This window comes from Oncorhynchus clarkii, chromosome 14 (assembly GCF_045791955.1).
Source record: "Oncorhynchus clarkii lewisi isolate Uvic-CL-2024 chromosome 14, UVic_Ocla_1.0, whole genome shotgun sequence".
NCBI classification, from domain to species: Eukaryota; Metazoa; Chordata; class Actinopteri; order Salmoniformes; family Salmonidae; genus Oncorhynchus; species Oncorhynchus clarkii.
Genome location: NC_092160.1, coordinates 15,570,971 through 15,591,918, shown reverse-complemented (window position 1 = coordinate 15,591,918; position 20,948 = coordinate 15,570,971). Strand labels below are relative to the sequence as shown.

Sequence of the window (20,948 nt, the reverse complement as noted above, 5' to 3'; positions counted from 1 at the left end):
AAAAATAAATACATTTCGTTACAAATTGAACTTTAATTAAATGAGTCAACTCTTCACATGGGACGATTTCACTGAACAACAAAAGAAAGGGAATATTGAATGATCCCCAATGATCCATCGCATCTTCCCAAAACGTTTTCAACATACATCTGTAAAATTATAGTCTAGAAACTAAGGCTTTGGTTGTCTTCCTCTCAGGCTTCCATGTCTTCTCCCTAGAACTTCTCAATGTCCACCTCTTGAACATCAGACTCTGGGGCCTCATCTTCACTGTCACGTTCCGATCTTGTTGAGGATGGCTCATTGTCAGGCTCAAAAAGCCTCAAATTTACCCGGATGGCCACCAATTTTTCAACCCTTGTATTGGTCAGCCTGTTGCGTGCTTTGGTATGTGTGTTCCTGTCACGAGAATTTTCTCCCAATGTTCTAACCAAACTATTTTATAGCTTTGACCAATTCACCCAAGGTTGTAAATCCCGGGTTCAAAATAAGAATTAGGCAAAGTCTCAGATACTGCAAAAGGTTCATTCTTTATTCAGAGAGCTCTGAAGTCAAAAATGCAAAAACAGTAATTTTATAACTCCCACCCCCACCTACTTACACACACACACACACAGTTTTATCACTTTTCTACCAGCCTTGGCAATTTCTCGCCGTTCCCCTCCTCCCTAGATTAGAGAGGCCTTGGAAGGGCCCTCTTTCCTGTTGTCAGTTTTCAGAGTTACAACCAGGTCATGCGTAGTTCAAATGTCCTTTGTTTTCTCAACCATACATTTCTCACCCTTAACTTGTCTCACACATACATTATTGGATTATAGTCTTATAATTCTAATACATTTCACACCGTTAAATACGTTTCAGGGTGGAATTCTTTAGTCATTACTTTATTTTTTATTTTTTTATTTCACCTTTATTTAACCAGGTAGGCAAGTTGAGAACAAGTTCTCATTTACAACTGCGACCTGGCCAAGATAATGCAAAGCAGTTTGACACGTATAACAACACAGAGTTACAAATGGAGTAAAAAAAAACAAACATAGTCAATAATACAGTAGAAAAATAAGTCTATATACAATGTAAGCAAATGAGGTGAGATAAGGGAGGTAAAGGGAATAAATAGGCCATGATGGCGAAGTAAATCAAAATATAGAAATTAAAACACTGGAATGGTAGATTTGACAGTAGATGAGTATGCAAATTAGAAATTCTGGGGTGCAAAGGAGCTAAATAAATACATACAGTAGGGGAAGAGTTTAAGAGACTTTAAACATATAAATTCCCTTATCAGTTCCCAAACAAGGACCAGTTGCGCTCTGAGGCGGCTGATGTTGGTGGGATTTGGAGGATGATGGAGGCAACGGGGAAAGAGCCTCAGATCCACAAAGTCCCTTCCACCAGGTGGCTGATGATATATGTTTGCACGACTGCCATATTGCATCTCCATCCCAAAGCCCTTGCTTGGAAGTGTACTTCGCCAGACTGCCAAGAACCTTGCCCTCATCCAGGCCAAGGTGGAAAGACACGGTAGTGATGACACCATAGGCCTTGTTGATCTCTGCACCAGACAGGATGCTCTTGCCAGCATACTTGGGGTCCAACATGTACGCTGCGGTGTGTATGGGCTTCAGGTAGAAGTCTTCATGCTTTTTGATGTATTTCAGAACTGCAATTTGCTCTGCTTGGAGCAACAGTGAAGTGGGCAGGGCAGAACGGATTTCTTCTTAGGTCTGCAAGCAGAGTCTGAACATCAGACAGGATGGCATTGTCTCCCTCAATCCGTGCAATGGCTACTGCTTTAGGTTTCAGGCTGCTTACAACTCTCTCCCAAAATACATAATCCAGGAGGATCCTCTTGATGGGCCTGCCAATATATGCATACTGTGATATGGCCGTTTCTTGGAGAGACTCCTTCCCCTCCAGGAGACTGTCAAACATGATAACACCACCCCAACAGGTGTTGTTGGGCAGCTTCAAAGTGGTGCTCTTATTCTTCTCACTTTGCTTGGTGAGGTAGATTGCTGCTATAATTTGATGACCCTTCACATACCTAACCATTTCCTTGGCTTTCTTGTAGAGTGTATCCATTGTGTTCAGTGCCATGATGTCCTTGAGGAGCAGATTCAATGCATGAGCAGCACAACCAATGTGTGTGATGTGAGGGTAGGACTCCTCCACTTTAGACAAAGCAGCCTTCATGTTCGCAGCATTGTCTGTCACCAGTGCAAATACCTTCTGTGGTCCAAGGTTGTTGATGACTGCCTTCAGCTCATCTGAAATGTAGAGACCAGTGTGTCTGTTGTCCCTTGTGTCTGTGCTCTTGTAGAATACTGGTTGAGGGGTGGAGATTACGTGGTTAATTATTCCTTGCCCACAAACATTCAACCACCCATCAGAGATGATTGCTATACAGTCTGCTTTCTCTATGATTTGCTTGACCTTCACTTGAACTCTGTTGAACTCTGCATCCAGCAAATGAGTAGATAAAGCATGTCTGGTTGGAGGGGTGTATGCTTTGTGAAGAACATTCAGAAATCTCTTCCAATACACATTGCCTGTGAGCATTAGAGGTGAACCAGTTACATACACAGCTCGAGCAAGACATTCATCAGCATCTCTGACTACGTTCCTCCCATTTAGTCAAAAAATCTTCTGGTTGAAGGAGGATCATGAGCTGTTGCTATCAATAAGGTGTCTGATTCATCATTTTCACCTTGAATAGAGGTAGAGGAACTTTTGTCAGAGGTTGATTGTTGTGAGCATTGAGGGAACTTTATGGACTTGTCCAGATTAATGTTTTAAAATTAAACATGTTTGGAAACAGGTGAATTAACACTCCTCAGTTAGCAGGCTCAAGCAAGATAAAACCCACATCGTAGCAAAAACTAACTTGCAGAAATTGTTAACAAGTTAGAAATTATTTAAACACACTTTGCTGTAGGCTACTATTCACTAGTTAACCAAAAATGATGTATGTCATAAAATATATTCACCCCACCCAGTATTGTAATCAAAAGTGTGTAGTCCTTGGCTCAGACAGTGTAGTAGTGTTGGCTCAATAGCATCTCATTAGTGTTCAAGATCTTGAGAATCAGCAGTACATGTGATGGAAAAATGCACTGTGCATGCAGAGGGTTGCAATTCCATTGAATTGGGGCTAGTTTAACCAAAATATGCCACAAGACCTCACAGAAAAGGTTCACTGTTATAAGCTAACATTTTTTGATTAATTTAAGCAAAATTCCCGGGCTTAACTTCCATTGGAAAATTTCCGGCAATTTCCTGGAAAGTTTCCGACCCTTTGCAACCCCAACCCGGACTAGTTCCCAGTCTCTGAAAAACATCCCCACAGCATGATGCTGCCACCACCATGCTTCACCATAGGGATAGTGCCAGGTTTCTTCCAGACGAGACACTTGGCATGCATGCCAAATAGTTCAATCTTGGTTTCATCAGACCAGAGAATCTTGTTTGTCATGGTCTGAGAGTCTTTGGGTGCCTTTTGGCAAACTCCAAGCGGGCTCTCATGTGCCTTTTACTGAGGAGTGGCTTCCGTCTGGCCACTCTACCTTAAAGGCCTGATAGGTGGAGTGCTGCCGAGAGCTGGTTGTCCTTCTGGAAGGTTCTCCCATCTCCACAGAGGAACTCTAGAGCTCTGTCAGAGTGACCATTGGGTTCTTGGTCACCTCCCTTCCATTTTAAGAATGATGGAGCCAACTTTGTTCTTGGGGACCTTCAATGCTGCAGAAATGTTTTTGTACCCTTCCTCAGATCTGTGCCTCGACACAATCCTGTCTCGTAGCTCTACGGACAATTCCTTTGACCTCTGGGCTTGGTTTTTGCTCTGACTTGCACTGTGGGACCTTGTATGGACAGGTGTGTGCCTTTTCCAAATCATGTCAAATCAATTGAATTTACCACAGGTGGACTCCAATCAAGTTATAGAAACTTCAAGGACGAACAATGGAAACAGGATGCACCTGAGCTCAATTTCGAGTCTCATAACGAAGCGTCTTAATACTTATGTAAATAAGGTATTTCTGTATTTTACTTTTAATACATTTGCAAACATTTCTAAAAACCTGTTTTAGCTATGTCATTATGGGGTATTCTGTGTATATTGCTGAGGAATTGTTTTTATTTAATTATTTTTAGAATGAGGCTGTAATGTAACAAAATGTGTAAAAAGTCTAGGAGTCTGAATACTTTCCGAAGACACTGTATATGGATCTGTTCCGTTCACTTTGAACTCTCAAAGCTCTCAAAGCGTGAGCTGCATGTAGCCACGTGTGCACATTTTGTTCATATCCTTTGCTATTTATTGAATCACTCGCCCATTTACAGATCATTTGTAGTCAGTGATTGCTTCCTGCAAGTGGACAAAACGTGTACATTTTTAGACATCTTTAAAAAGTGAGTAGTTAAATCAATAGCTTTTTTTTGTGTCTTCAAAGGGCAGTGTTGTATTTTGAGACCGGCTTGAATAAGCTAAGTAGGCAGAGGATAGCATCATTTGTCTTATTCTCTGTAATAATGGCATGGGAATAATAATGCATTGTATTTTGTAAAGTGGTTTCTTGCATCAAACAACACAACACCATCTTCAGTCACCTCCTTGTCTGAAGGACAAGTGGATAAACAGGTTCATGTCAATCCCTGCATGTTTGTTTCAAAAGTCTCATGGAATGTAGGCCTACATTGAACACCGCACATTGGCTGCTACTGTAGGCTGAATGATAGAACAGCTATTTCCATGTTAAAATGTTATGGGATGCATTTTCTCCGTTGTTTATGATGGTAGGTCACTCTGGTAGGCCTGCATTATGATCAAATTGCCACAGTAGCCTACTTGACCACTGTCTGAAAACTATCTTAAAGTGGGTATAGCATTACTGTTCACAGTAAACTGGATAAAAACATTTTTTTTGAGGGAACAAGTAGTGGGTATATTGCACATTACTAAACAGTACATTCTAAATAGTCTCGCTCTCTCGCTCTCTCTCGCTCTCTCTCTCTCTCTCTCTCTCTCTCTCTCTCTCTCTCTCTCAGGTGCTCTCGTTGACCAGGGTGTGTTTGAGGAGCTGACTCGCGCGTGCCTCCCTTTCCTCTACGAGCACATGCAGGAGCTGGGAGTCATCTCCACCATCTCCCTCTCCTGGTTCCTCACCCTGTTCCTCAGCGTCATGCCCTTCGACAGCGCCGTGCTTCTGGTTGACTGCTTCTTCTACGAGGGCATCAAGGTCATCTTCCAAGTGGCACTGGCCGTGCTGCACGCCAACATGGACACCCTACTGGACTGCAATGACGAGGGAGAGGCCATGACCATCCTTGGACGGTGAGTCTGGGAATAGAAGGGACGGAAGGAACAATTTCTCAAGTGCTTCTTCCCTAATTCACTTGACTGAACTGACTTCCATGTAATTGACACCAATACACATTGCACAGCCAAAATGTTTAATTGGAATAGTAACTATAGTGTAACTATACAGAAAGGTTTACTTGTTTTTTTTCTCCTTCTATTTATGAATGATGGCAGTACTGCTCTAGACTGAAGAAGCTATAGCCATATTACTCGGAGTGAGAAATATTGGATTATCTCTCTCACTCACTCACAGGTATCTGGACAATGTTGTCAACAAGCAGACCGTGTCTCCGCCCATTCCCCACCTCCACGCCCTGTTGACCAGTGGCGATGAGCCGCCGCCTCAGATTGACGTGTTCCAGCTCATCAAGTCATCCTGTGAGGTAAGACATGACTAGTAGAACCACGTGACTTTTTCGCACAACTCACTTAAGTCAATCACATAGCACAAGGAGAGATTGAATTTGATTCTACATATTAGTGACTTCACTGCCTTTTCCCTCTGTCTGTGTCTCTGAGCAGAAGTTTGGTAGTTTGCGTGCTGATGTCATCGAGCAGATGAGGTTCCATCAGAGGTTAAAGGTCATCCAATCGCTGGAGGACACCGCCAAGAGGAGCGTGGTGAGTTCATACGTCAAAGAAGCAGTGGTGTAAAGTAACTAATTAAAAATACTTTGAAATACTACAGTACTTAAGTAGTTTTGGGGGGCATCTGTACTTTACTTCACTGTTTATACATTTACTTTTACTCCACTACATTCCTAAGGAAAATATGTACTTTTTATTCCATACATTTTCCCTGACACCCAAAAGTACAGGCAGGACAGCAATATGCTCCAATACACTCACCTATCAATATAACCGTTGTCATCCCTACCGCCTCTGATCTGGCGGACTCACTAAACACAAATACTGCTTTTGTAAATGATGTTGGAGTGTGCCCCTAGCTGTCCGTGTGACAATTGAGTACTTTTTCCATTACTGCAAAGATGTGACCATGAATGAAGCGCTTGGTGACCTCACCTCTGACCGTTCCCTATGAAATGACCCTCTGTAAACAAGCAAAACAGAGCAGTGGGATAATGTTTATCAAAGTCTGTACTTGTGTTGCATACAGTTGAAGTCAGAAGTTTACATACACTTAGGTTGGAGTCATTAAAACTCGTTTTTCAACCACTCCAAACATTTCTTGTCAACAAACTATAGTTTTGGCAAGTCGGTTAGGACTGTGCATGACACGAGTAATTTGTCCTACAATTGTTTAGACAGATTATTTCACTTATAATTCACTGTATCACAATTCCAATGGGTCAGAAGTTTACATACACTAAGTTGACTGTGCCTTTGAACAGCTTGGAAAATTCCAGAAAATTATGTCATGGCTTTAGAAGCTTCTGAAAGGCTAATTTACATAATTTGAGTCCATTGGAGGTGTACCTGTGGATGTATTTCAAGGTCTACCTTCAAACTCAGTGCCTCTTTGCTTGACATCATGGGAAAATCAAAAGAAATCAGCCAAGACCTCAGAAAACAAATTGTAGACCTCCACAAGTCCACAAGGTTCATCCTTGGGAGCAATTTCCAAACGCCTGAAGTAGAAGTCGACCGATTATGATTTTAATGCCGATACCAATTATTGGAGGACCAAAAAAATGCTGATACCGATTAATCGGACGATTTGTTTTAAATGTATTTGTAATAATTACAATTACAACAATACTGAATGAACACTTATTTTAACTTAATATAATACATCAATAAAATCAATTTAGCCTCAAATAAATAATGAAACATGTTCAATTTGGATTAAATAATGAAAAAACAAAGTGTTGGAGAAGAAAGTAAAAGGGCACATATTGCAATGTAAAAAAGCTAACGTTTAAGTTCCTTGCTCAGAACATGAGAACATATGAAAGCTGGTAGTTCCTTTTAACAGGAGTCTTCAATATTCCTAGGTAAGAAGTTTTAGGTTGTAGTTATTATAGGAATTATAGGACTATAGCATCATGTTGTGGGGGTGCTTTGCTGCAGGAGGGACTGGTGCACTTCACAAAATAGATGGCATCATGAGGGAGGACAATTGTGGATATATTGAAGCAACATCTCAAGACATCAGTCAGGAAGTTAAAGCTTGGTTGCAAATGGGTCTTCCAAATTAACAATGACCCCAAGCGTACTTCCAAAGTTGTGGCAAAATGGCTTAAGGACAACAAAGTCAAGGTATTGGAGTGGCCGTCACAACGCCCTGACCTCAATCCTATAGAAAATGTGTGGGCAGAACCGAAAAAGCTTGTATGAGCAAGGAGGCCTACAAACCTAACTCAGTTACACCAGCTCTGTCAGGAAGAATGGACCAAAATTCACCCAACTTATTGTGGAATGCTACCTGAAACGTTTGACCCAAGTTAAACAATTGAATGGCAAATGTTACCAAATACTAATTGAGTGTATGTAAACTTCTGACCCACTGGGAATGTGATGAAAGAAATCAAAGCTGAAATAAATCATTCTCTCTTATTATTCTGACATTTCACATTCTTAAAATAAAGTGGTGATCTTAACTGACCTAAGACAGGGAATTTTTACTACGATTAAATGTCAGGAATTGTGAAACACTGATTTTAAATGTATTTGGCTAAGGTGTATGTAAACTTCCAACTTGAACTGTATCTGCTTTCACTGGACATCTTCATATGTTTTAAAAACGTTCAGAAATAAACAGCATAACGCAGACGTGTCAATTATCACTTAGCAATGGTTATGGAGGAGAAAGTGGTGCTCTTGGAACGTTCAGACAGAAACCACATTGGCCCAACTCTCCAAACACTGAGGGAACACCCTCTCTTTCCATGAGAGACTGACCAGGTGAATCCAGGTGAAAGCTTAAAATCCCTTATTTGATGTCGCTTATTAAATCCACTTCAATCAGTGTAAGTGGTTACAGAAGGATTTTTAAGCCTTGGGACAATTGAGACTTGGATTGTGTATGTGTGCCATTGAGGGTGAATGGGCAGGACAAAATATTTAAGTGCCTTTGAATGGGGTATGGTAGTAGGTGCCAGGTGCACCGGTTTGTGTCAAGAACTGCAACGCTCAATAGTTTCCGGTGAGTATCAAGAATGGTCCACCACCAAAAGGACATCCAGCCAACTTGACACAACTGTGGGAAGCATTGGCGTCAACATGGGCCAGCAACCCAGTGGAACGCTTTCGGCACCTTGGAGAGTCCATGCCCTGACCAAATTGAGGCTGTTCTGAGGGCAAAAGGGGGTGCATCTCAATATTAGGAAGGTGTTCCTAATGTTTGGTATGCTCTGTGTAAATATCTCTGGATTAGGTTATTCATTCCAACCTTTAAGGGGGCTCACGAGTGGCGCAGCAGTCTAAGGCACTGCATCTCAGTGCTAGAGGCGTCACTACCGCCCCGTAGCACTCACTTCTGTCATCATTAAGTACTTTGAGAGACTAGTCAAGGACCATATCACCTCCACTCTACCTGACACCCTAGACCCACTCCAATTTGCTTGCTGCCCCAATAGGTCCACAGACGACGCAATCGCAACCACACTGCACACTGCCCTAACCCATCTGGACAAGAGGAATACCTATGTGAGAATGCTGTTCATCGACTACAGCTCAGCATTTAACACCATAGTACCCTCCAAACTCGTCATCAAGCTCGAGACCCTGTGTCTCGACCCCACCCTGTGCAACTGGGTACTGGACTTCCTGACGGGCCACCCCCAGGTGGTGAGGGTAGGTAACATCTCCACCCCGCTGATCCTCAACACTGGGGCCCCACAAGGGTGCGTTCTGAGCCCTCTCCTGTACTCCTTGTTCACCCACAACTGCATGGCCATGCACGCCTCCAACTCGATCATCAAGTTTGCGGACGACACTACAGTGGTAGGCTTGATTACCAACAACGATGAGACGGCCTACAGCGAGGAGGTGAGGGCCCTCAGAGTGTGGTGTCAGGAAAATAACCTCACACTCAACGTCAACAAAACAAAGGAGATGATTGTGGACTTCAGGAAACACATCGACGGGACAGTAGTGGAGAGGGTAGTAAGTTTTAAGTTCCTCGGCGTACACATCACGAACAAACTGAATTGGTCCATCCACACAGACAGCGTTGTGAAGAAGGCGCAGCAGCGCCTCAGGAGGCAGAAGAAATTTGGCTGGTCACCAAAAGCCCTCACAAACTAAGTATTTGGTCACCTACAAACAAGCAAGGTTTCTGGCTCTCACAGACCTGTAACTTCTTCTTTAAGAGGCTCCTCTGTCCTCCACTCGTTACCTGTATTAATGTCACCTGTTTGAACTTATCAGTATAAAAGACACCTGTCCACAACCTCAAACAGTCACACTCCAAACTCCACTATGGCCAAGACCAAAGAGCTGTCAAAGGACACCAGAAACAAAATTGTAGACCTGCACCAGGCTGGGAAGACTGAATCTGCAATAGGTAAGCAGCTTGGTTTGAAGAAATCAACTGTGGGAGCAATTATTAGGAAATGGAAGACATACAAGACCACTGATAATCTCCCTCGATCTGGGGCTCAACGCAAGATCTCACCCCGTGGGGTCAAAATGATCACAAGAACAGTGAGCAAAAATCCCAGAACCACACGGGGGGACCTAGTGAATGACCTGCAGAGAGCTGGGACCAAAGTAACAAAGCCTACCATCAGTAACACACTTCGCCGCCAGGGACTCAAATCCTGCAGTGCCAGACGTATCCCCCTGCTTAAGCCAGTACATGTCCAGGTCCGTCTGAAGTTTGCTAGAGAGCATTTTTCTAGTTTTGTCTGTCATAGTTGAAGTGTACCTATGATGAAAATTACAGGCCTCTCTCATCTTTTTAAGTGGGAGAACTTGCACAATTGGTGGCTGACTAAATACTTTTTTGCCCCACTGTATACCTTTATGTACATATTCTTTATCCCTTTACACTTGTGTGTATAAGGTAGTAGTTGTGGAATTGATAGGTTAGATTACTAATTGGTTATTACTGCATTGTCGGAACTAGAAGCACAAGCATTTCGCTACACTCGCATTAACATCTGCTAACCATGTGTATGTGACAAATACATTTTTATTTGATTTACAGACACCTTGGTTCGAATTCAGGCTGTATCTCAACCGGACGTTATTGGGAGTCCCATGGGCCGGCAGGTAGCCTAGTGGTTAGAGCGTTGGGCCAGTAACCGTACGGTTGCTGGATTAACTCCCCAAGCTGACAAGATAAAAATCTGTCGTTCTGCCCCTGAACAAGGCAGTTAATTAGTTGGTTAGTTACCTGTTCCCCGGTAGGTCGTCATTGTAAATAGGAATGTGTTCTTAACTGACTTGCCTAGTTGAATAAAGGTTCAAGTAAAAAAATGTTTTACATTTAATGGATACTTTGAGATTTTGGCAATGAGGCCAAAATGCTAGCAGATACCCATAAACTTCCAGTAATTGGGCTAACGCTATTTAGCATTACCTCGCGAAACTACCACTAACTTCCTTAATACTGGACACGGAGAGAGAGAAATTCCACAAGTTCATCTGACTCTGGGGAAGTAAATAAAGGGCCTCTTTGCCAAAATCCAAAATAATCCCTTTAATAGTGATCAGTTGTGGATATGAGATGTATCGAATAGGTTATGTTAAGGTTGGAACAAAAACGTGCATACTGAAGTCATACAGTGCCCACTTAATATGCTGTAGCCAGAGGTGTTTCTCTGTCTGATGTAGAGCTGTGTGTCTATCCACAGGTAAGAGCTATCATGACAGACTCAGCCTTCAGTATCGAGGAGCTAGAGGAACTCTATGTTCACTTCAAGGTAACAAATCATCGTTATTATCGTTCCTACGGCTTTTTACATCATTACCCAGCAGTGGTTTTGAACATTTAGTTTTCTCTGTTAGCAATGTTGTTCTTAACTCAGGCGTGTCAACTTAGTGTGGTGGGTGGTAAATAAGTTGTTTGTTGTGTGATGCTGGTCATGGTTGTGATGACAAGTCATCACACGGTATGTGTTTTGTAAGCATTATCAATAGACTGAGAACAAAACAAGTTGTGGCTCATGCCCCAAACAAGTGTAAGACAACACATTTCACTGCACCTATCCAGTATATGTGACAAAACATTATTTTTTTTAAAAATGAAAGCTGGCAACAAAACCATCATTATCAAGCCATTGTCAAAAGGTCAAATGTCTCAACTGTCAAGCACCATTGCACTCTCCATTCAATGTCTCAATCAGCCAGTACCACCTCTGAGCTGCATCCCACTCCCCTTCCCCATGGCAGGCCAAGCACATAATGAGCTGCTACTGGGGGGCCAGCACCACAGCGGCGGAGCGCCACGACCCCAGCCTGCCCTACCTGGAGCAGTACCGCATTGACCTGGGACAATTCTGCCAGCTGTTCGGGGCCCTGGGAACCTGGCTCTGTGGGACGCACACCGCCACGCTGGCCGCACGCCTCTTCCGCCTGCTGGACATGAACAAGGACGGCCTCATCAACTTCAAGGAGTTTGTCACGGGTCTGAGTGAGTTTGAAGAAGTAGAGAATCTCAACTTTCCGTTGAAAATATGAACTGATTTCTATATTAAACATGGATGTGTCGGGAGGAGGGGTCGGGGTTGTGTAGCTGGTGTTCTGAGATATTTTCGAGATCAGTAATGTGCTAGTTTGTAGCAGGATAAATCTCACTGCTTAATTGGCTGGTAGTGATTTTACGATTAGTCAGCATGTATCCCACTGACCCACTACGTGTCTCCCAAAAGGTGGGATGTACCACGGAGACATGACAGAGAAACTCAAGTTACTGTACAATCTTCACCTGCCGCCAGGTAAGCAGGGGAAAACACAACTCTGCGGGTCCAATAACAGCCTGATCAACTCACTGCAGGACATTCACACTCCCAGTCTCACTAATTAGCTTCACACACATGTTTTTCCCTCAAACACAGTTGTAGTGAATCAGCACGGTCTTGTGGCCCTGTGCTTTGGGTGGTGTGTTTTTTTTTAAAGGGACAGGTACCATGTATATGCGTGACGGAAGAATTGTGTTGGTGTCTGTGGGTGTGTTACTATAATGTTATAGAATGGGAACAATTGAGCAGTTTTGAATAAAGTATGTGCACGTGCGTGCTTGTGGGTATGATTGTGTGTGTGTGTGTGTGTGTGTGTGTGTGTAAGGATAATACATACTGGGGCGAACATACTTCTTGTCTCTCTTACAGCATTGTGTCCAGAGGAGGCTGAGTCGGCACTGGAAGCTACACAGTTCTTCACTGATGACACTCCACAGGGTACACACACACACACATTGATGTTGACATAAACGTACTGCTGTTGACATAAACGTAACATAATCCCTCAGGAGGGAACACACACACGTGTAAACCATCTTTCATTCTGTAGTTTGCTCACAATTTCCATGTGATATTTGACATGTTGGTTTGATTTTTGTTTTTTTTTGCTTGAGGCAATGAGTGGTCCTGGTCCCTTGCATGTGTCTGTGCATTGAAAACGGATTCCTACTACTCACTTAACTGACCGAATGTGTATTCTCATCTTCCTATCGTTTGATCCTCTCCTCCCTGCCTCCCTCTTTCTCCACCCGCCCTCTCTTTCCTCCGTCTCACCTTCCTCCCTTCTCACTTTGTCTTAATCTCCTCATCTTGCTCTTTATCTATCTCTCTCTCTCTCTTTAATTCTTTCTCTCATGTTTGTCCTCTCTCCATCTGGTTCCGTTTCCTTTTCACTGCTCCAGAACCTCCCTTCCCGTCTGATCTGGACTTCCTGGTGCAGGAAGTGACATCAGGTTTGTCTCTCTGTAAATCTCTTTGTCACAAAGACACTTTTGATCAACAAAATGGTGGCCACACTGTATTCAGGGGGAATAGTCAATCTCATGTTTGAATAATCTGCAAACTTGTGAAACAATGATTAGTTGTAGTTCATAGAGGACATCTCTCTAACCTGTTAATACCCCCCCCCCCCCCCCCCCCCCCCCCCCCCATGTGGTATAGCACACTCAGTGACATCATACCAGCAGATTACACAACTATCTTTATACAGAGTGGAGACCCTTGATCAAAATGCTCTTTGTAGTACTCTTCCCCCCCTCTTTAATTTACTCTCCCTGTCCACTTGGTACAGTCCACTCTGGGCTCTCTTTGGTACGTTCCGGTCCATGTGTGAATGACATCGCACCGCTTTCCCCCTGTATAATCTGCTGTGGTATCCGTATCTTCCATCCTTGCCTGTTACCCTCCTGGCATCTGGGGGCTAGTTGACTCACTTCCCTGCCTGTTACCCTCCTGGCATCTGGGGCTAGTTGATTCAACTCCCTGCCTGTTACCCTCCTAGCATATGGGAGCTAGTTGACTCACTTCCCTGCCTGTTACCCACCTAGCATCTGGGGGCTAGTTGACTCACCTCCCTGCCTGTTACCCTCCTAGCATCTGGGGGCTAGTTGACTCACTTTCCTGCCTGTTACCCGCCTAGCATCTGGGGGCTAGTTGACTCACCTCCCTGCCTGTTATCCTCCTAGCATCTGGGGGCTAGTTGACTCACCTCCCTGCCTGTTATCCTCCTAGCATCTGGGGGCTAGTTGACTCACCTCCCTGCCTGTTACCCTCCTAGCATTTGGGGGCTAGTTGATTCACCTCCCTGCCTGTTACCCTCCTATCATATGGGAGCTAGTTGACTCACTTCCCTGCCTGTTACCCACCTAGCATCTGGGGGCTAGTTGATTCACCTCCCTGCCTGTTACCCGCCTAGCATCTGGGGGCTAGTTGACTCACCTCCCTGCCTGTTACCCGCCTAGCATCTGGGGGCTAGTTGACTCACCTCCCTGCCTGTTATCCTCCTAGCATCTGGGGGCTAGTTGACTCACCTCCCTGCCTGTTACCCTCCTAGCATTTGGGGGGCTAGTTGATTCACCTCCCTGCCTGTTACCCTCCTGGCATCTGGGGGCGAGTTGACTCACCTCCCTGCCTGTTATCCTCCTAGCATCTGGGGGCTAGTTGACTCACCTCCCTGCCTGTAATCCTCCTAGCATTTGGGGGCTAGTTGATTCACCTCCCTTCCTGTTACCCACCTAGCATCTGGGGGCTAGTTGACTCACCTCATCTTCTGTTAAGTGGATGTCTCACTCACTAGCACAATCATCTTCCACTGGAAAGACCCCCCGCCTCCCAACCCCTGTCTAGATAAGCCACTTTCCTACTTGTCAATGTGTAGGGTGTACACTGGTGTGGATGGTCTGATTAGTGGCTTTGTGGGCATGGTGATGGTGGTGGTTTACTCTGTCTGCAGGAGAGGAGGTGAAAGAGGCTGAGGATGCATTGGGAAGCGGAGATGCAGAGGAGAAGAAAGGTGAGCCTCACTCCCCTGCCAATATTAATGACCTTTCTACAGTACTGGTCTTCTTCCTTGTCCTGCCCTCTGCAGGATTCAAACGGTATTGCTATGCATACAGTGCCTTCAGAAAGCATTCATACCCCTTGACTTATATTTTGTTGTGTAATAGCCTGAATTCAAAATGTACAGTGGCAAGAAAGTATGTGAGCCCTATGGAATTACCTGGATTTCTGCATGAACTTCTCATAACAATAGATAAACACAGTCTGCTTACACTAACACACAAACAATTATAAATGTTCATGTCTTTATTGAACTTAGTGTGGATGGGAAAAGTATGTGAACCCTTTGATTTAATAACTGGTTGACCCTCCTTTTTGCAGCAGTAACCTCAACCCCTAAAAATGTGTAGTTGCGGATCAGACCTGCACAACGGTCATTAGGAATTTTGGACCATTCTTGTTTTCAAAACTGTTTCAGTTCAGCAATATTCTTGGGATGTTGTGTGAACCGCTCTCTTGAGGTCATGCCACAGGATCTCAAAACAGGTTGAGATCAGGATTTTCTTCTTTTGAAGCCATTCTGTTGTTGGTTTATTTGTATTTTGGGTCGTTGTCCTGTTGCATCACCCAACTTCTGTTGAGCTTCGATTGGCGGACAGATAGCCTCTTTATTCTCCTGCAAAATGTCTTGATAAACTTGGGAATTTATTTTCCCGTCAATGATAGCAAGCTGTCCAGACCCCGAGGCAGCCAAAACCATGATTCTCCCTCCACCATACTTTACAGTGAGGATGAGGTTTTACTGTTTTTTTTCACAGTGTTGTGTGTTCCTCCCAAATAACTCAACTTTAGTTTTATCTGTCCACAGAATATTTTTCCAGTAGCACTGTGGAACATCCGGGTGCTCTTTTGCAAACTTCAGACGTGCAGCAATGTTTTCTTTGGACAGCAGTGGCTTCTTCCGTGGTGTTCTCCCATGAACACCATTCTTGCTTAGTGTTTCACGTATTGTAGACTCGTCAGAGATGTTATCATGTTCCAGAGATTACTGTAAGTCTTAAGCTGCCACTCTAGGATTCGTCTTAACCTCAATGAGCATTCTGCGCTGTGCTCTTGCAGTCATCTTTGCAGGACGGCCACTCCTAGGGAGAGTAGCAACAGTGCTGAACTTTCTCCATTTATAGACAATTTGTCTTACAGTGGACTGATGAACATCAAGGCTTTTAGAGATACTTTTGTAACCCTTTCCAGCTTTATGCAAGTCAACAATTCTTAGGTCTTCTGATATATATTTTGTTCAAGGCATGGTTCACATCAGACAATGCTTCTTGTGAATAGCAAACTCAAATTTTGTGAGTTTATTTTATTTTTATAGGGCAGGGCAGCTCTAACCAACATCTCTAATCTTGTTTAATTGATTGGACTCCAGGTTAGCTGACTCCTGAGTCCAATAAGCTTTTGGAGAGGTCATTAGCCTAAGGGTTCACATACTTTTTCCTACACTGTGAATGTTTAAATTATGTATTCAATATAGACAAGAAAAATACAATAATTTGTGTGTTATTAGATCAGCACACTGTGTTTGTTTATTGGTGTGATTTTAGGACCAATTCCAAATGGTTCACATACTTTTTCGTGCCACTGTATTACATTTGTTTTTCTTACCCATCCACACGCAATACCCCATAATGACAAAGTAAAACATGTTTTTAAAAATGTTTGCAAATTTGTTGAAATTTATTTACATAAGGATTCACACCTCTTTGCTATGACGCTCTAAATTGAGCTCCGGAGCTCCAATTTTCTTTGATCATCCTTGAGATGTCACTACAACTTGATTGGAGTCTGTGGCCAATTAAATTGTTTGGACATGATTTAGAAAGAAACACGCCTGTCTATATAAGGTCCCAAATTTGACAGTTCATGTCAGACCGGAAACTAAGCTTGAAGTCCAAGGAACTGTCCGTAGATCTCCGACAATTGTGATGAGGCCTACATCTGGGGAAGAGAATAAAACAATTTCTAGAGTGTTGAAAGTTTCCAAGAGCATAGTGAACTCCATCATTGGGAGATATGGAACTACCCAGCCTACCTAGAGCTCGCCATCTGACCAAACTGAGCAACCGGGCAAGAAGGACAGAACTACAGAGTTCCTTGGCTGAGATGGGAGAACCTGCAAGAAGGACAACAGTGAAGATTTACAGCCAAAGCAATGCTGGAATGGCTTCAGAACAAGAATTTGAAAGCCATTGAGTGGCCCAGCCAAAGCTCAGACGAATCCCATTAAAAATCTGTGGAAAGACTTGAAGATTGCTGTTCCCCATCTAAACTAACAGAGCCTGAGAAATTCTGAGGAAGAATGTGAGAAAATCCCAAAATCCAGATGTGTAAAGCTGATACAGACATACCAAAGACGACTCAAAGCTGTAATCGCCGCCGAAGGTGCTTTTCCAAAGTATTGACTCGGGTGTGAATACTTGTGAATGATATATTTCTGTATTTCATTTTCAATACATTTGCAGTCATTTTTAAAGATGTTTTCACTTTGTTATTATGGAATATTGTGTTTAGATGGGTGAGAAAAATCTATTTCATCAATTTTTAATTCAGGCTGTAACACAACAAAATATGGAATAAGTCAAGGGGTATGAATACTTTCTGAAGGCACTGCATCCAGTGTAATATTGTGATATCTGTTTCAGAGGTGAAGGACTATAAGTACTATCTGCGGATGTGGGCCATGGAGAATGAGCCCAAGAAGGAGACCATTAAAGACCTTCGCAGGATGAACCAGGTACATGCCACATTACTGAGAGATGACCATAACTTGACCACTCATACACACTTAGAGAAGCCATTTCTGCCTGATCCCCTGTGTGTGTGTCCTACAGGAGCAGTTCATAGAGCTGTGTAAGACCCTGTACAACATGTTCAGCGAGGACCCACTGGAGCAGGAGCTCTACCACGCCATCGCCACTGTGGCCAGCCTGCTGCTGCGCATCGGAGAGGTGGGCAAGAAGTTCACCAACAACGGCGCCAACAAACCAACCGACACCACCAACGCCCAGGCTCCCGCCCCCGCTGCTGAATTGCTCCAACCTGAAAAAGAGGAGCCGAACGGGGAGAGCAGCTCAGGGCAGTCCCTGGTCTGCAGGGCCTTGGCGGAGGCCCAGCTGGAAACGCCGCCTCAGCAGACGTCGGACGAAGAAGTGAAGGATGACACGTCGGTCTCGTCCTACTCCATGGTGAGCACAGGTTCTCTGCAGTGTGAGGACATCGCCGACGACACAGTCCTGATTGGCTGCGCTGGCGACCAGCAGCGGCGGGGAAGCATATTGGACGGCGATTGGTCCATTACCTTTGAGCAGGTGCTGGCGTCGATGCTCACCGAGCCGCCCCTGGTGGACTACTTTGAGAAGAAGGGAGACATTCAGGCAAGGATGGCGATCTGTAAGATGCAAAGGAAGGTGGAAAGGCAGGTGAGCTTGTCAAGCGACCACGAATTGGCCCAGCTCTCAACCTGACTCACCTCACTTCTCACCCGTAGGGGAAACCCATCACTGTCCTACTCAAGTTACTGTTGCTCCTTGCCTCACTACAATTTCATAGGGAGCTCTAGACCTGTATCTCTGTTGTGATTGTCATCCTTATACAGAACCAGATGTGTGTGTATATAGGAAATATATCTATTGAAACAAAATACTCCAGAGTCTGCCCAACGGATCCTACATTTTGATAAAAGCCACATGACCCAAAACATTTAGGGCTGGTTTCCCAGAACCGCATTCCACCTAAGCCTGTGACTAGACTAAAAAGCACATTCAAAATATAGATTCTCCATTGATCATGCTTTCTATTCCAGGACTAAGCTTTAATATTGATCTGGGAAACCGGGCCTTGGAGCGTAGTGGCTAATCCAAGGGTAGGATGTTGGTACTCAACTGTATTATTGTATCTATCCCTGTGCCCTTTCTGTTGCTTCTCTGCACTCTGCGGACCACAATCAAAGCTGTGGATAAATGCCTTTAAATATAAGACCTGTATATGAGACATGAATACCTTTGTGTGTCTGTGAAATCCACAGCTGTCTCAAACTAAAGAAAGAAAGCCTTGCCTTAAAAAAAAAAAAAGAGACTAAACTGGATGTTAGATTTTTTTGGAAAGAGCTTGTTTTTGTTTTATGTAGTTTTTTCTTAGGAAGAACGTTGGCGTTACCAGTCGGTTCTCTGGCCAGTACTTGTTTTATTAGTCCCAATTCAGCAGTCTTAACTAACCGTCAATGAATCTGCAGCCTTCAGATAAGCATGGAGCTTCTCTCATTGGGTGACTTGCCTGCCACTCGTAACTTACTAGGGCCTGATTAGACTGTTCATTCATCAAATTACCTCAAGTATTGTTTTACCAACAGAAATACTATAACCATTACAGAAATATTAATACCATTACAGTTACTAGGCCTAACTGTCAGTTTTATCTATGTATTCGGGCCGAGGTAAATTGAACACCTGTAAGTAAGTGTTCGATGGATACCCCTGCAATGCACTTCTGTCGTTTCAGAATAGCAGTAAGGAAACACTTCCTGATGGTTTACTGAAAACAAGCAACTACTATTTTTTACTGATTTGCAATTACATTTCAGTCTAGAAATATTTGCTTAATGTCATGTAAGGCTTTTTGTTGGATTATCCATCACGCCTGTAGGTGTCAACCTGTAAATTGCTGCATATCATATTCGTAGTATCTTCTGTTGTTCAAAGCTTGTAAATGTAAAAAAGAGATGCTTTGTACGCAGTATTTTGATTTACTACAAACCCAAAAAGAGATGCTTTGTACGCAGTATTTTGATTTACTACAAACCCAAAAAGAGATGCTTTGTACGCAGTATTTTGATTTACTACAAACCCACATTGGTCACAAACAGATATTTTACACAGGCAATTCTACAGAATGCTTACTGCCTGCTTTCGTCAACAGCTATCTTTAATGTTTTACCAGAAAAAAGTATCTTTTAACAACCCCTTTTAAAGCATTCAGCTCCCCTACTTCGGAAGGGACTGGACAGATGTAAACAATGGCTCCAGTCCGGATGAGGTTTGGGGATTGTCTGGAATATTGCTCACACCTATCTAGTTACTTCAGACACTAGAGTAGTAAATAGGAGTTAGGGATTGTTAGACAAGGCTATTGGCTCCTCACAGTTTGTTTCCCCTATGGCTATCCAGACAGGTCTGGTTATCAGCTGAGAAATGTGCTGCCGCTGCTCAATTCTAATCTCAGAAATGTTCTTCTGTAACACTAAAACCAGACTGTAGTAAAAGGTTGTCTGGCTGGCCCATTGTGCATAACGAAACACAACAGTCCGGCGTTGTTTGTAGCATTACATACCAAGTTTATCGTCACTTTGTAAGATAATTGTTTTATACCCCAAGGTAAATTTATCACAGTGTTATTTGGCCTAAAACACCAAAGTACCATTTCATTCAATTGTATGTTGTTTTTCTATTTTATTTTTTGCACACAAACCCTGTCTCACTCTTTGTATATTATTTGCTTTGCACTTGCCTATGTTTCTGATATATAATGAAAATGACTAATTGTACTTGTTTACCTTGCAGACTACTTTCTAAATGTGAAAACAAAGACTGAGGAAGCAGTTTGGGATCCTTTTTGGTTCTAGGATAGCCTATGTGGCCGTTGCAAGTCTGTTTATCCACATATAGCTATAATGTCATCACTGTATTCATGTAACAGATTTATTTATTCACAAACTTGCATTTTAAATTCTTTGATCAGTACTGTGCTATGTTGTGTACTAAATACAAATAGTGAATGGACTAACTTGTTTGTTTGTTTTGTCATAGGATGGATGGGTGGTGGTACAAAATGCAGGCAGGTGAGGGGGATCAATGGAGGCCCTGAGAGGATAAGAGCCACTCACTCAGCACTAAGAGCTCAGTGTAGTCCTTGCTGTTCCCTGTCAGATCCTGAGAGGACTCCACAGAGCAGACGTACATGCTGCTATCTCCCCATTTGGGCAAGGTTCAGGTCTGTGTGTAAAGACAAAAGTAGGATGGAAGTTTGGAGGGGTCACTGGCAACACAGTCACTGTCATTGGTAAGCGTAAGAATACCCCACTGCTGAAGGAGACAAGAGAGCCTGATTTTAACTTCTTAAAACCCCAACTAAATATACGTAAATCCTGGGGGAAATGTTCTGTGGAC

General features: G+C 43.4%; 1 protein-coding gene across 5 annotated transcripts in view; it reads left to right on the top strand.

The window, feature by feature from the left end:
- The window catches only part of LOC139366347 (TBC1 domain family member 9B-like), a 45,426-nt gene extending 26,569 nt beyond the window's left edge, over positions 1 to 18,857 (top strand). For 3 of the 5 annotated variants that reach the window (XM_071103718.1, XM_071103715.1, XM_071103719.1), the window contains 11 exons: positions 5,047 to 5,332; positions 5,613 to 5,742; positions 5,882 to 5,980; positions 11,122 to 11,190; positions 11,660 to 11,900; positions 12,139 to 12,204; positions 12,598 to 12,666; positions 13,131 to 13,181; positions 14,681 to 14,740; positions 17,430 to 17,521; positions 17,619 to 18,857. In XM_071103718.1, the coding sequence (XP_070959819.1) occupies positions 5,047 to 5,332; positions 5,613 to 5,742; positions 5,882 to 5,980; positions 11,122 to 11,190; positions 11,660 to 11,900; positions 12,139 to 12,204; positions 12,598 to 12,666; positions 13,131 to 13,181; positions 14,681 to 14,740; positions 17,430 to 17,521; positions 17,619 to 18,251 (1,796 nt within the window). In that variant the 3' untranslated portion in view covers positions 18,252 to 18,857. The remainder of the gene's footprint in view (positions 1 to 5,046; positions 5,333 to 5,612; positions 5,743 to 5,881; positions 5,981 to 11,121; positions 11,191 to 11,659; positions 11,901 to 12,138; positions 12,205 to 12,597; positions 12,667 to 13,130; positions 13,182 to 14,680; positions 14,741 to 17,429; positions 17,522 to 17,618) is intronic. The other 2 variants (XM_071103716.1, XM_071103717.1) reach the window with 1 other exon arrangement.
- The last annotated feature ends 2,091 nt before the right edge of the window (positions 18,858 to 20,948 follow it).